Raw genomic sequence first — 14,539 nt, 5'->3', positions numbered from 1 at the left:
GGGGTTTATAGCTAAATTAACTTAAGGTATCAAACTTTGTTCTGAGTTTTGCTCTTTTATATTAAAAAATGTATCAGCCAATTGATCTCTCTCATACAAACCACAAATTAGAGTAGCACGGACACACACCTGCATGTAATGGTGAGTGTTTGGTGGACAGGAATCACTAGGTCGTCTTCGGAGCTGTCAAGGATGGGTGGAGTCATAGAAAAGCCAATCACCAGACCTGAGGGAGCAAACAAGGCATTAGATTCATGTTACACAGATTACAGCCAGGACCTACATGTCAGAGCTGCCGGTATGCTGTCAAATCTCCCAAACACATCTGAACCTGAAATATGACACGACAGCAGCTCAGATAGCACGTTGTTTATTACATTTACAAGCTGTAAGGCAAAGCACTAGGTTCCTGATACTGTGAAACACACAGAACAGAGAAATGATGGCCATAATGCTGCTCGGAGCCTGTTTCCACCTCTGGAAAAGCCCATTGGCCCCTTGATTCATTGCCATTCACCTCACCTACTCAAGCTGGGTTAATATGGCCGGCTCAGAATATCATTACTGTCCCAGATTTTCCTCAGGGTGCTATAAGCGTCAGACTCCAAACATACAGTTTATCATATAAAAAGTGTCATCATGACTTATGTCCCACCTGGATCTCATTAGAGCTGAAACGGCACACAGTGCAATACCTGAGAGGGTGAAGGAGAGGCTGTGTGGGCGTTTTCTATAGCATCGGAAACAAAGGAAGGAAAACAACCTCTAAATGCAATGTAATGTATTTTTTTAACATTGTAATCTTTATTCTCTTTTTCACAATACTTTGTTAAATTATTGACACACAAATGTCGAGCATGTGTAATTCAGACAAGAGGCTAAACGACAGACAGACCAAACAGAGGAGCAGCGAGAATGATTTCACAACAGTCAGTCGTGACCTTCTGCCAATCAAAACCCGGAGCGCCGGACAGCTGCGATTCTTGTAAACAAGCCTCATTCCTCCAACACATCCTGCTGCCCTGGGAGCACAATAGAGCAAGGTTTTCCTCATGTAAATATTTTGTTAATCCTGTTTACAGTAAAAGGCTGATCCCAATGGAAGGAGACTCATCAGCCATGGCTACCTCCAATACTGAAGGAGCTCCCAGATAGCACTAACTGTGAGACTGTCTTGAGTTCAGTAAAGTATTGACAGTAATAAGAAACTTTAACACAATGGAAACACATGTTTTTTCCACCTTTTCATGACCCGTTTTGTGTATTTCTTCTTCCTTGAGACTTTCCGAATGACTTGAACACAATGCTTTTATTGAAAATGATTTGCATGACAATAACCAAGGCCAGGTTTCTGCTGCACTGCTGACATTGTTTTCTTCTCTGAGCCAATTCAATGAAGAAACTGTATTCAAATATATAGAAAATGCAATATAACGAGACAAACTTTTAGACATTGGTGACTTGATAAGTTTCCTTTTTACATCAATATTTTATAAATGTATTTGTTAGAATAGTTATAGTTTTCCTGTTGAGATGAGAAGATGATAAGATCAACCACTCGTATAAATGTCTGTACTCCCATTTGATGTAGATGTATTGATAATATGTACAGTATAAATGTAAATGTTTAATCAGTTTAATGCAGACTAATGTACATGTCTTGTGCTGTCAGAGTGACTCTGCCGGTTGCCTGGCAACCTCACCGTATCGACAAAACTAGGGATTACGTTTTCTTTGTTGGGATTAGACAAACGAGATAAACAACGTGTTAATTAGAGAGCTTTAGGGGTGCTGTTAGTTCAATCCACAGATTTGACACATCAAAGTCTGTTTAAGCTCTGGCTTTCTAATTAGAGCGGAGCATGACTCCTGACTTTTCTGTGTGTTTTATTCTTATTTTGTTTTTTTTGTTTTTTTGTTTTTTTTTGTTTTTTTTAAGTTATATCTGTTGTAATTTATTGTCGTTTATTGTGTTTTGTAGTAATGTGTTTTTTATTACATGTACAGCACTTTGGCTCGACCAAAAATCGCTTTTAAATGTGCTTTATAAATAAAACCTGATTTGATTTGATTTGATTTATAGGTGTTAGGGAGAACTACTTCAGATGTGAAGAAAGTTTTATAAATCCTTTTGTGTCTCTAGTGGAGGCTGCGCAGAGTATAAAACACTCTCATCTCTGCTCAAGGGGTGATGTTCCCATCGTTAGCAGGAATGTTTGGAGAGATTTGGATAATTTAACAGTTTGTTTTGCCAATTAAGTTAAAGAAATGCGTATGACAATTTTACACAGAAACTATCCGTGCAATGAATTAGTTCCCAATTTGAGTTACCCTTTATGTTCCTTATGCATTAATGAGGTTCATTACATGTCAGCCAACATTGCCAGATGATGTCAGGATTTTAAGTGGTTTATATCTTTTTTGTGATTATGTTTGAAAGGTAAGAACAATGTGTGTAATAAAGAATTCTATGCTGCATCAACCTTTGTCATTTCTTCTTATTATTGGCTTTTTTCATCTCATCTGTGTCTGTCATATATTGAACTATAGTGCTTTATTGTCACAGGTGTTGAACGTCTTTCTTACAATATATTGATCACATTGCAAATATATGTTTTGATCTCCGCTGGGGATTACAACTGTATCAATGAAACCATATAGCATTATGTGTTTCTGTCTTTGCTCGGATAGTAAAAGTGATCATAATGCAAATATAGACCCATGAATGTGAACCAGGAGAGCTGATATCGTCACTCTGACAGAAAACAAACACACAACACTAAAGTGGTAAGTTTTGGTCAGTCCATGAATCATTCCTAGCTTGACTCCCAGCAGGGTATTCCTTCCTTACCCTCACAGAGATCTTTAACTCTAGAGGAGAAGCAAAGTTTTCCCAACATATTGTCTCAGCTCAGATGTGAACCCGCCACCAGCTTCAGTCGCATCCCCACAACACAGCTTCTTCCTCACACCTGAAATACAGTGAAGCTACACTAGGCTGTGTAACATAAACACACACAGAGGTCGACACAGAGCCCTCCAAGAGCTACGGACAAGGGGAAAGTGTGAAAGGAAATTCCTCTCAGAATAGCTTACATCTTCACTATTATTGGAACAGCACATTTCCTTCACACGCTCAAGGAGGAGAACGAGAGCGATCATACAGATAAGCGCCGGAACACAACTTCTATAAAGTTCTCTTCCTGTGCCCACTATAGACTGAAGACCCTGATGTTTTCCTCAGGGTAAAGAGTGAGGGCATTATGTCAACACTTGGGAGGTTTTTAATTTCTGCATAGCATTACAATTCCAGCCATAGCGACGCCTTGAACTACAGCGTACACTACACTTGTCCGTACAATTTACTAAGTGTTACGTACAGTATGCCACAGTTCTTTTTGCGTGCTGCCATTTTTTTTTTAAGTCTGTGTTGAACACTATTATATGACAGATTTGTTCTTATAATCAGTTTATTATCCACTCAGTTAAATGGAACTTTGATTGAGTTTGTACAAAAAAACATGCCGTATCATGCAGTGGAAATGCGTCATATGTGTACTGTGATAGGGGTCGACCATATGAAGTAACACTTGACTCCCTTTTGTCTCTATGGTGTTTTTTGGCTTTTTATCAGGTCATTTTATTGGTTTTGATTCACTTGGATGGAGGACTTCTTGCTTTAAAGCCATTCTGTGTAGAATTGAGACCAACCATGGCTCCCCCAATGATTATTATTATTATTACAAAACAATACACGCTGCCACCATCACAGTTAACCTTCTACTTTTTTCTACATGAAAAGACGAATGCCATCAGACTAATCTCCCAGGCAAGGCACTACACATTAACATAAAGTCTGTTCAACAGTTAACACATATTATTATGGGAAAATATCAGTGCAGAGATCTCACTCTGACAGACAGGATGCAAATTGTAAATGTTTTTAAAATGCCATGATTGACTGGCATGCCCTGAGAGACAACACATCAATATTCTGGAGGTGTATGGTGGGAGGGAAGCTGAAAAAATATGCAGTTGCTATTAAGGGAAGATTTCAGCTTCTGTTATTTGAAATGCTTAAGTATAACAAGATGGATCTATCACAGCACAGCAAGAGTGTCTCACAACGGAGGGCAGAAGAAAGACATTACACACACAGAGTCCAGCTAAAAGCTCTTTGTAGCCACAGATCATTCAAACTGATGCAATGCATGACAAATGTCCTCTGGGTTTGAAGCTAATGTGCGCCACATTACTTATCAGGACTTTAGATCTCCTATGTATATATATCGCTTGTCATTCTAAGTGACTCTCTCATAATTGCCGAAGGAGGTGCCGGAAAGTCATAAGTTAATATGCGCTGGGTTGCATATGGCTGCTGGCCAAAAGCTCTCTGCTGTTTGGACACTTCAGATTGATGAGAGGTTTGGGGCGTGGGCTTTTCTAAACCCTAATGTAGATGACTCTCACCCATGATGCTCCAGGAGCTGCTAGCTCCTTCCCCCCCCCCCCCCACGTTTCACAATAATGAAAAGCTGTTGTGCCAAATGTCAGAATCTTCCATTATGGATGTTCTGTATAATGTTTACACCAAGTTTTCAAACTGTGAGACACCAGATATGAAGGCATGTCGCCCTGTCAGCAGAATTTAGGGTTTGTGAAAATATATAATCCCATTAGCAATCGTTTGCACTCTGTCAAATATAATTAAAAGCACACGTTGCACCGATGTACAGCTATGTGAGGGAATGCCAAGGAAAACCAAACAAATCAATTCTTGCAAGTTCATGGCTGATAGCATATCTTGTCATGATAATAAACACATTTTCCTGCTATGACCTTTCATGCTGCGTTTCTTGACAGATTGTTATGACTGTTATCACTCAGTTCGCTCATTTATCTTAGTTTGCGTTCAACAGCTCTCCATGAATGGTGCAAGCCTTTTTAGCTGCAGGACTGTCAGCACAAACCAAATGTGGAGGTGGAGAGTGAGTAAGAGCTGCAGCTGTTACACTTCTGTACACAGACCTGCAGCGTTAAAAACAAAGTGAGTATACGGTAAGTGTAGTTAGCTCAGATAACATTTTACAGTTCATTGTCGTGATTAAACTGAACAGACTTTAATTCTTTCACTTACGGGTTATGTTTTCGGCTCATTTCATGATCATGTTTGTCTGTCAGCAGAATAACGGAAACCTCCTGAATCTTGGATCCTGCTTGAGTTGTGTAATAGATCACAGTGAACATGTTGCCTGCATTATCTTTGTCAGTGTTTTTGTTTTCCTTGCAAAATGAAGATTGATTTGAAAAGCGTGCACTGCACTAACTCATAATGACTGTTTATCTTTGACAAAAATAAATGTAGAGTCAATGTTTAATATAGCATAACATATTACGTATGGTAATGGCTGGTATAAAAAGTCTGATAATTGTTTTTTTAATAACAGACGGGCGGCAATGGATAAAGGGTCAGAAAACCAAGTGAATGTTATGCAAATTGGTTTGCAGTAATGTGATGTGTATTTGTTGAAAATGACTGTTATTCAAATCATTTTTCTGAGGCTAACAACATCTGACAGATCAACATGTATCCATTTGAAATGATTGCTTGGCTTGAAATACTGGACAATTGGCTTGTTGGCAACACCCGTACTAATGTGAACATGGGGCAGAGAGCCAAACAAATATTTGAGCTTGGTTCCCCTCTTTTTCCCATGCATTCCAGCTGGTGGTGCAGAGATAAGCGGCAGCTTTGGGTGATTAAGTCCATCCAACAAAAAGCAACATCACATTTGAACCTACAAAGATAAAACTCAATATTTCCAAAGTTAACTCTCTCGCTCTGTCATACTATGATTACACAGGGCATAAACACACACTTTAAGATGTTTAAAATCCTTCACACAGATACACTGTGCATTAAGGGCTCTCTTGTAGTTACAATTATGCAATCCCTATACACCTTGAGATTTAGCTCATTGTCAACGCAATGGCTGACACTTTCACCGATTGTAAAAGATAATTCAGTAATTATCAAGATATTTATTTTTTAAATGAACTTTTCGTTTGACAAAGTTATTTCTCAGAAAACACTCATCCTGTCCTTGTGAAAAATTGACATTGCTAACAGCAACTTCTCTGTTAATGTGAGAGGGAGTAATGTGTGTGTACCCTGCACTGGCTCCAGCCCGATCTGCCAGGCAAATATGAAGTTTGAGTGGACTAAAAAAACATTTCACACTGATCTTTCTTCATTATAGCATTACAATAAATACATGGAGTGGTTGTGTGCTTTGGTAGGTAAAATGTAGTTCATATAAGGATGAGGGGGTAAAGAGAGTTCAGCCATGCAAACCATGTGACAGCGATGATAAAGAGATGGCTACATTGGACACATGGGTTCACACAGATGTCTTTAAGACTTGTTCGCTGTTGCATGCCTCTATCATGATGGACGTGCCAGATGTATACGTGACATAAGTGCCAGAAGTTCTGTTCCCTATGTCTGACCACTCTGCATGTGCATCACGCTGCACTTTGATGTGTCGGCTCCACATGCCTGCTTGACAGGCAGAAAGGAGGTGTGACTCGCTACTTGTCAATTGAAGTGTTCAAACAGCATGCCAGAGGAACATCAGAAGTAGCTCTTTATATATTTTTTGGTCTGAATGTCCAGAATACAGAGAAGTGCAGACTGCAGCCTATTCTTTCTAAAATGCAGTAGAATCACAAAAATCAAACAAGTTTTCGATCAACATGTTCCCTTGCTTGGTGATGTCTAGACGAGTGTCTGGTTGAGCAGAGCGTGTATGAAATGTTTCAAACAACAACACACCAGTGTAGCTTCAAACAAGAAACAGCGATTTTCAAGTAAACGTATCTCTGCATTTACAGAGGCAATCATATTTGTGTTCATGAATGTAATACATGGTTGTTTTGACAGGGGTTGGGGTTGGGGTAAAATGAAAGGTCTAATTGCTCAAGTAAAGGGAAGTACATGTGTGTATGTACACTCATCTTATCCTTTGCTGACCTCTGTTCATGGCTCATACTGTCGGGAAGTAGTGAAGCTGAACTTACCAGCCTATGGAGGTCACCTGCTGACTAAAGATAAATCACACACACACACACACACACACACACACACACACACACACACACACACACACACACACACACACACACACACACACACACACACACACACACACACACACACACACACACACACACACACACACCACACACACACACACACACACACACACACACACACACACACACACACACACACACACACACACACACACACCCCAATGACGATACCAAGCTGTCACCAGGCACTTTAAGCCATTAAAACATTTACAGAACCTCTGAAAGCAGACAGATAGGAGGCAGGCAGGAGTTGAGAGCATGAAAGGCATGAAGACGAAGGCTCCTCTCTCCGCGCGTACGGCACACAGGACACATTAAAGCTTTGTGTGAAAAGGCAGCGCAATGTTTTTCATTTGGAGCAAATATCCTGTTTTCTTTATCATGTTCACGCTGCTCCCACTTCCTTTTTTCATGGACGGTGAAGGAGATGTTGCCGTTAGTGTTTCCTCGCTCCACTGTAGTTTTGTCTCTGATCAGTCATGTGACAGGAACAGGAAGGAGGAACCTTGCGCAAACAAATAACATTTCTCTCAGACTCATTTTGGCAGAAAGGATGCGACCTAGAAGACTTTAAAGAACAGATGTAGGTTTTCACAGAAGTAGAAATTGTAAGGTGCTTTTGCTATTGATTTATAAATGACTGAAAGAGCTGTTGAAATGTTTCCATGGACACAGCTTTGACTTCCCTTCCCTCAGGGATAAACACACTTAAACTAAACGAGAACTGAATTGTACTTTGATTTGAAGAGAAACATGTAGGTGACAGTAAGCTCCAGTCATTTCAGTGACACAGTATCTGGCAAGGGGCCAAGGCTTGGGAACTCTGAAATAGCCCTGAATGTCCGGTGACGGACGAGAGGCCATGCAGGCCATGGAGCAGACCTGCACTCTGGATGTGGAGTCAGCCGGCCTCAGGCTATAACACACTCCCTCTTTCTCTCTCCCCGAACGAAATAAAGTCCACTTCCTCTGTCATCTTGACACAAGGCCAGGCGACAGACTGACTGGCAGCACAGCTTTGATTTCATTGTTACTACGGAGGACGGTGACATCCACTGCGTCCCTGTCCTCTCCACTATAGTGGGAGTTAGGCCTTTCCAACATCCTGCCAGAGGAGGGTTGCAAAATTAAGGATGCAACGACAAGCCATCTGGTCCAGCTTCCTATGTTTTAAACCTCTGTCCCTGACAAAATCTTCCTGTACCTGCCTCACAGGCACACCGGACAACTAAAACTCTTCCTCTGTGGCAACCCAATTTTTCGCATGTCATCATTTTTATCTTTGAGAAATTGTTTCCCCTGCTGAGATGTGAACCAAGGAAATGTTAGCAATGTGGTAAATGGTTTGCCCTGGCTTTTAACAATGACGATGTTGTTGTGACACATCGATTACGTATGGCACTACTTCTATTCTTTGATTGTATTTACTTGCACTATTTTATCTGTTTTATTGTGTTGCATTGTTGGAGGACCTAAGATTTTCATCGACATAATTGCACTGTAGCTATGTACGAATGACAATAAAAGCCTTGAATCTTGAATTACGTCTCTTTTATTACAAGCAAATGCCATGGTTTTTAAGCTCCTGAAATTCATGCTGCGACTGTTCAGAGGTCAAGCTTTGAGGAGCCCCATTACTGCGCTTGTTACCTAATTCCTGGAGATTCAGGCCAGAAACAAGTCTCTGCTGCCGCGTCAGATGTCCCGGTGAGCTAAATCACGGTGGCCTCTTAAGTTGCAGAAAACAAGGTCAAAGTAAGGAGTGCCGGGTCAACACTTATGGTGCTGAATGCCTAAAGGGAGGGAAGCTGGCAATTTCCTCAGGCTTTGCCAAAGGACTCTTTCCCATGAACCTCAAGCAACCTTCAATAACAAGCCAAAAGGCATAAGTGACCATCGAAATGCTACAGAGACTTCTATGTCACAACCCTATAGACACACATCTGCCTGGGGCCGAGTGGCAATTTGAACGTAATTGCTGTGGCTCTCGTTAAACTGATAAGTGCTTTAAATTATGCTTGTTTCTAAGCAACGCAAGCACTTTGGAGTGTTGTAATATCAGTGCAACAAGATCAAGTTTCTACCTTCTTAGTGTGTGTAGAGTGATCACCCAACAAAGGCAAGAGATGCCACAACACACAGTCCCTCTAGAGTTACTTTCAATAAATATATTTTCACCACAGGTTTTGAATTCCCCATAACTGGCTTTTCAATAGCATGTCAAGAGAACTTTTTAAGTCAACACCAAGGAAATAATTTGAAGCTGTGAATACATAACTCCTAGTAATTTTGGACAGCCTAATTTGTAGATTAACCCACCTCCCTGTCTAATGAAATCCGACTAGTACTCATTACATTCATTTCTGAATGCCTTTGTGCTCTACAAGTTGCAGTATGAAACTCAGGCCTGTGTGAAAATAATAGAACTGACAGAGACAGAAAATCAATAGGTTACACCTCATCGGCATGGTAATTATTCCAAGTGTGGGCGAGAGTTCTAAGAATGCTAATAAACTTGTACTTTTTTGGAGGAGAGCGGCAGCTGCTGTCTGAAAAAGTGAGCCTTTATCTCATATTTAAATGATATCATGTCTCCCCCATGTCAATGATGGCCAACTTTCCAGCCCGCCTTTGAGTGTGGCCAACGATGCCAAACAAATCCTTTTCTTACTAGCATAACTCAGCCTTAAGTTTGGCATGATGTACTTTGGCACATCAGTAGTTTAAGATACATTAGCATGCTAAGATGCTCACAATGACAATGCTAACATGCAAGTGTTTTGCAGGGAGGATGTTAACAATTATTTACTTACATGTTGTGTGTAAGCATGGTTTGATTTGCTTTTTGCCAGTAAACATAACGTCCAGCTGCGGCTGTTGGGAATGTCATGTATTCATTCACAAACAAAGTACAGGACACATTTTGACCTGATAGATTAAAAGTTAGTGAATCAAGTTTTCATAATTCATCCCAAGAGAAACAGGAATGTCTGTGCCAATTCCATAGCATGTATCCAATAATTGGCAAGTCATTTAACCCTCCTGTTATCCTTGGGGTCAATTTGACCCCATTCAATGTTTAACGTATCTAAAAAAAATGGTTCACATTATATTTTTTGCTTAGTATTTCATGACTTTTCCTAATTTAGTGAGGACTAATGGGTAAACATAAACTGAACATGAAGATCTTTTTTAAATGTCCTGTACGCACTTTGTACGCATCGGTGTTCCTTGGGGTCAATTTGACCCCAGGCTGTTTTAGTAGTATAAAACATATTAAAATGTCAATATTTTACACATATTTGTGTTGATTGTGTAGGATGATATTGAGGTGACTATTACATGCAAATGTATCATTGTAAAACAAAACTACCCTCTGCTTGAGTTATTGGTCCTTTAACAACATCAAAAAGATCTTAATTTAACATTTTATTTCAAACAGTGAGATTTTATGGTGATTTATATATTTTTCGACAGTTACATAATAGGAATTCTGGATGTATAAAGGGCTCTGTGGGGGGGAAGGTTGGGGTAATGTTTTATTTAAATGGTTATTTAGGTAGTCAACTAAGATACCTAAAGCACCAGAGACATACATGTTGGTTACAATTTGGAATATGATCATTGTCTTGAGTTTTAAACTACTGGGGTCCAATTGACCCCAGAGGATAAAGGGTGTAAAGTAAATCTGAGGATAACAGGAGGGTTAAACACATGTCAATCTCGTGGATGGCTGTAGATGAAAAATTAGGGACTCACCCAAGTCCATAGGAGACATCCTCTGGGCACCATGGATATCCGTACCACATTTCATATTGTTATTCAACCAAAAGCCAACAATCTAAACCTTATGGTGGCACAAGAGAAAAGGATCAACAAAAGTAGTGGACTCAACCCCTGTGAGAACATGAAGGTAGGTACAACATTTCACGACAATCCACGCAGTAATAGACCAAAGTGAAGCGACTAACAGACACACTTTTCCACACATAGTGCCATGCAGCTAGCAGGCAGCTACTGTAGCATGGCTAATATCTGGGCACAGAAAACGTGTAGGGGTCAAAAATATGAAAACAAAAATACCACAGATGGTTTGAATCAACTATCTAACACCAACTGACACATATTTGGCTTTTGCTGCAGATTCCTGGTGTTGAAAGAGCTTATCTCTCAGCTCTAGTCAAGTTTAGGGTTTTGGTTCTTTGCATGATGAGAAAGTGAGTGACCAGGCATCCAAATAAATGCCCAAGGGGGGCCTCGCTACTTCATGGCAGTGATAAGTGAGGCACCGGACTCCTTATTTATTTGGATTTGACTGCAAAGAGCTTCCCACACGGGTCAGCAGCAGCATTCCTCTCATCCGAGCTGATATCCAGCTGATAGGACCGGGACAGGAACCGAGGTTCCGCTCTTCGGAGTCCTGAGGTTGAATCTTGAGATCAGCTATGAGGATAGGGGGATATTGTTGGCTATAATAACTCAACCTCTATAAGTGGACGACTAGAATAATACCCAGAGTTGAGACTCAGATTTCGGGGATGATCTGATCAAGCGGAGGTATGCGTACAGAAAACACTGTGCTAAAAGCAATATCAACACTATGCACCCAAGACACAGAGAAAGCCAAAGATCATCCAGCTCTAGAGCTCAGCTTTAGAAGAAGAGAAAATTATTCACTGCATTCATGTGTGACTGGGAAGATTTTCAATAGCCAATTATACTGCAACAAAAACAAGGAAATTAAAGAGGAGATGAATCAATCAGCGATTAACAATTCATTTCAAAAGTATCTTGTGCCAGCTGAGCTGCACCAAGATATCTTTCTTATTATGAGACAGAATTTCTGTGGCTGTGTAATAAATGTTTTGGAACCACCGTAATTCAAACCAGAGGCAGCGTGACAGGAAGATGGTAGCAAATTGCTCCGGGTGAAATCTTCAAGCTTCATAAATGCAGCTGCTGTGTAAATTATACCCCCACACACACTCCCTTTCCACCGACAATGACAATGAATTCTGGGTTCAGGTTTGCAATCCACTCTCCCTCAATCTCCCCCTCTGATCATAATGATGCTTGCATGAAATTCTGACTCAGTAGTCTCATTTTAATGTCACACATTAGTTTTTCGTTGAGCACAATTTGGGGGTTAAAGGGGTTAAGAACATCCTTCAGAGTAAAGACGTGAGATGTGATTTGAATTCCACAGGAGATCATTTTTTATGACGATAATTAATCCTTTTGAAACAAGATTTTAAAAGAGGGCCTTGTATATTTAATAAACCATTCTAAAAAGCAGAAGAGACACGAGGTCAATTGCTGCATTCAAGGTCCATCTTCTGAATCTTGGAGTTTGTTCATGCTCTGCAAATTAAACTGACTGAAAAGAAAAAAAAATTATTCAATTGAAATAGCCATTGTTTCAGCACTACATTCAACCCTCAAATAAGGCTGTTATGTGTGGTGCTGGGCAACATGCTGCAATATTTCATCAGGACATGCCTCTTTCTGTCACACCTCTGTCTTAATGGGGAACGCAATCTCACAGGTACATGTGAGATCTTAATTAAATGATGTGCGTCTCTGTTATGAAGCTGGAGGTCGTTTCTGTCTCCAGGATACTTCTGGGATATTGTGCTTCTCCTAAGTGTGTTCAACATTGACTGAGAAAGATTGGGGCCATTCATGGTTGAGCTACCAGGGCTGCCAATAAGTCTCTCAACAGATAACACTGCACAATCGCTAATAGGCACATCAGCTCTGTGTGACAACAGACATTTCAAACAGAGCTTTACTATTCCAAGATACACATTGTGGATTAATTAGAAACCATTATGTGAATGTTTAATGAGTTTAGACTTGGTGTTGAATACTGCAACAGTTTAAATACAGCCATAAAAGGTCATAAGGTGATAAATGATGAGAAACTTCAGAATATATTTGGTGCTCATTAATAAATATAACATTACTTTTCCTGAGGGAAGCAATTATTCCTCATTCACAGAGTTTATCTGTTCCTTCAAATGTACGTGACCCACCCAAGGAAGCTTGAGGAGAAAGAGAACATCCCTCCACCCCGGAGTCAAAATGTACCATATGGCGCCTCTCACAAAATATTCCCTGTTCTTTATGAACAGCTGTTCCCCAGCTATCAGTGATGAACAACTCAAACATACACATTCAGTCACTGGGAAAAACAGTGTCAGCCATACTCCCAGATTTATCAGAGGGCCCTGTTTCTACTATGAAATATTACAATAAAAACAATGTGCTTTGGTCTCAGCTGTGAATGTTCTAGCAACACAAGTGACTACAAAGCACATTTGGAGGTAGATCACGCTGAGAATAACCCCACATTTCTCCAAACGAGTTGGTTTGTACTGGATACAAGTGACTTTCTCTCACATAATACTGTCTTAACAAAAATAAGATTACATAAAGACACCACTCTGGGAGATTTGAAGGGACCTTCACATGTCAGTCCAGCCAGCTCTCCTCCCACTCTGCCTCTTACCTACTACTGTACAAAAAAAGCCCTTACTCATAAGTCAAGTCATTCAAAGTCATCATAACAGATATGATCTATTATTTGTTTCTCATTGTGAGTTTAGCATCAACAATTAACAGCTGCATCTGTATCCAACACAACAGCATGCCTCCCTCTAGTGCTTATCTGGATGTAGACTTGGAGACTCCCACTGGGCTCCTTATTAATTCAGTCCCATATGGAGAGGCAAACTTTCAATCATGTAGGAGTGATAAATGATAATGCAATGTGTGTGCACTGGGACTGAGGGGATTGAAAGCAGGCAAACGCGAATGCATTCCATGTTTCTGATTGAATATAATGCATGAGTTATAACATGTTGAAATGTCCCACTGCGTTTTAAATGTATAAAAGAAAAGTTCAGGATCTACATGCCTCAGATTGACACCGCAGCTTATAAAACGCTTAGGCTAGAAATAAAACTTAATTAAGCTCAGAAAGAACATTTATCGAAAGTCAGTGTCAACTCATAAAAGTTATGCGCTCAAAACTTTTAAGGTAAAAGTTTCCTCACCTGAGGCATATGCTATTCCAATCAAAGTCCGACAGAAAAGCGTAACATCTGTCTTCATCTCCAGATCTCCGGTCCAGGAGCGCAGAAGCTTGCGCGGTGTTTCTTAAAAAGTCGTTAGTTTGCCTGCTGGTGGACACAGTGGAGATGGGGTGTGAATGAATGTCCATGGATGGAGGGAAAACTCAGGTGAACCTCGGCCAACCGATGCCTGTCTGTACTGTGCACACAGAGCTCAGCCCAAATGCTGAGGGAAAAGAACAAACTATTCTAACCCCGTTTTGTCCAAAGAGGATGCACAAGGCACTGAATGGGATTTACAACGATTT

At 40.4% G+C, this 14,539-nt stretch overlaps 1 protein-coding gene across 2 annotated transcripts in view; it reads right to left on the bottom strand.

The window, feature by feature from the left end:
- flt4 (fms related receptor tyrosine kinase 4) overlaps positions 1–14,539 on the bottom strand; it is a 42,266-nt gene extending 27,727 nt beyond the window's left edge. For both annotated transcript variants that reach the window (XM_034121232.1, XM_034121233.1), the window contains exons 1-2: positions 14,214–14,539; positions 130–226 (exon numbers count right to left, since the gene is read on the bottom strand). In XM_034121232.1, the coding sequence (XP_033977123.1) occupies positions 130–226; positions 14,214–14,271 (155 nt within the window). In that variant the 5' untranslated portion in view covers positions 14,272–14,539. The remainder of the gene's footprint in view (positions 1–129; positions 227–14,213) is intronic.

This window comes from Trematomus bernacchii, unplaced genomic scaffold, assembly GCF_902827165.1.
Source record: "Trematomus bernacchii unplaced genomic scaffold, fTreBer1.1, whole genome shotgun sequence".
In the NCBI taxonomy this organism is placed as follows: domain Eukaryota; kingdom Metazoa; phylum Chordata; class Actinopteri; order Perciformes; family Nototheniidae; genus Trematomus; species Trematomus bernacchii.
Note: the sequence above shows the minus strand (reverse complement) of the source record. Positions and strands in the feature narration are given on the sequence as shown.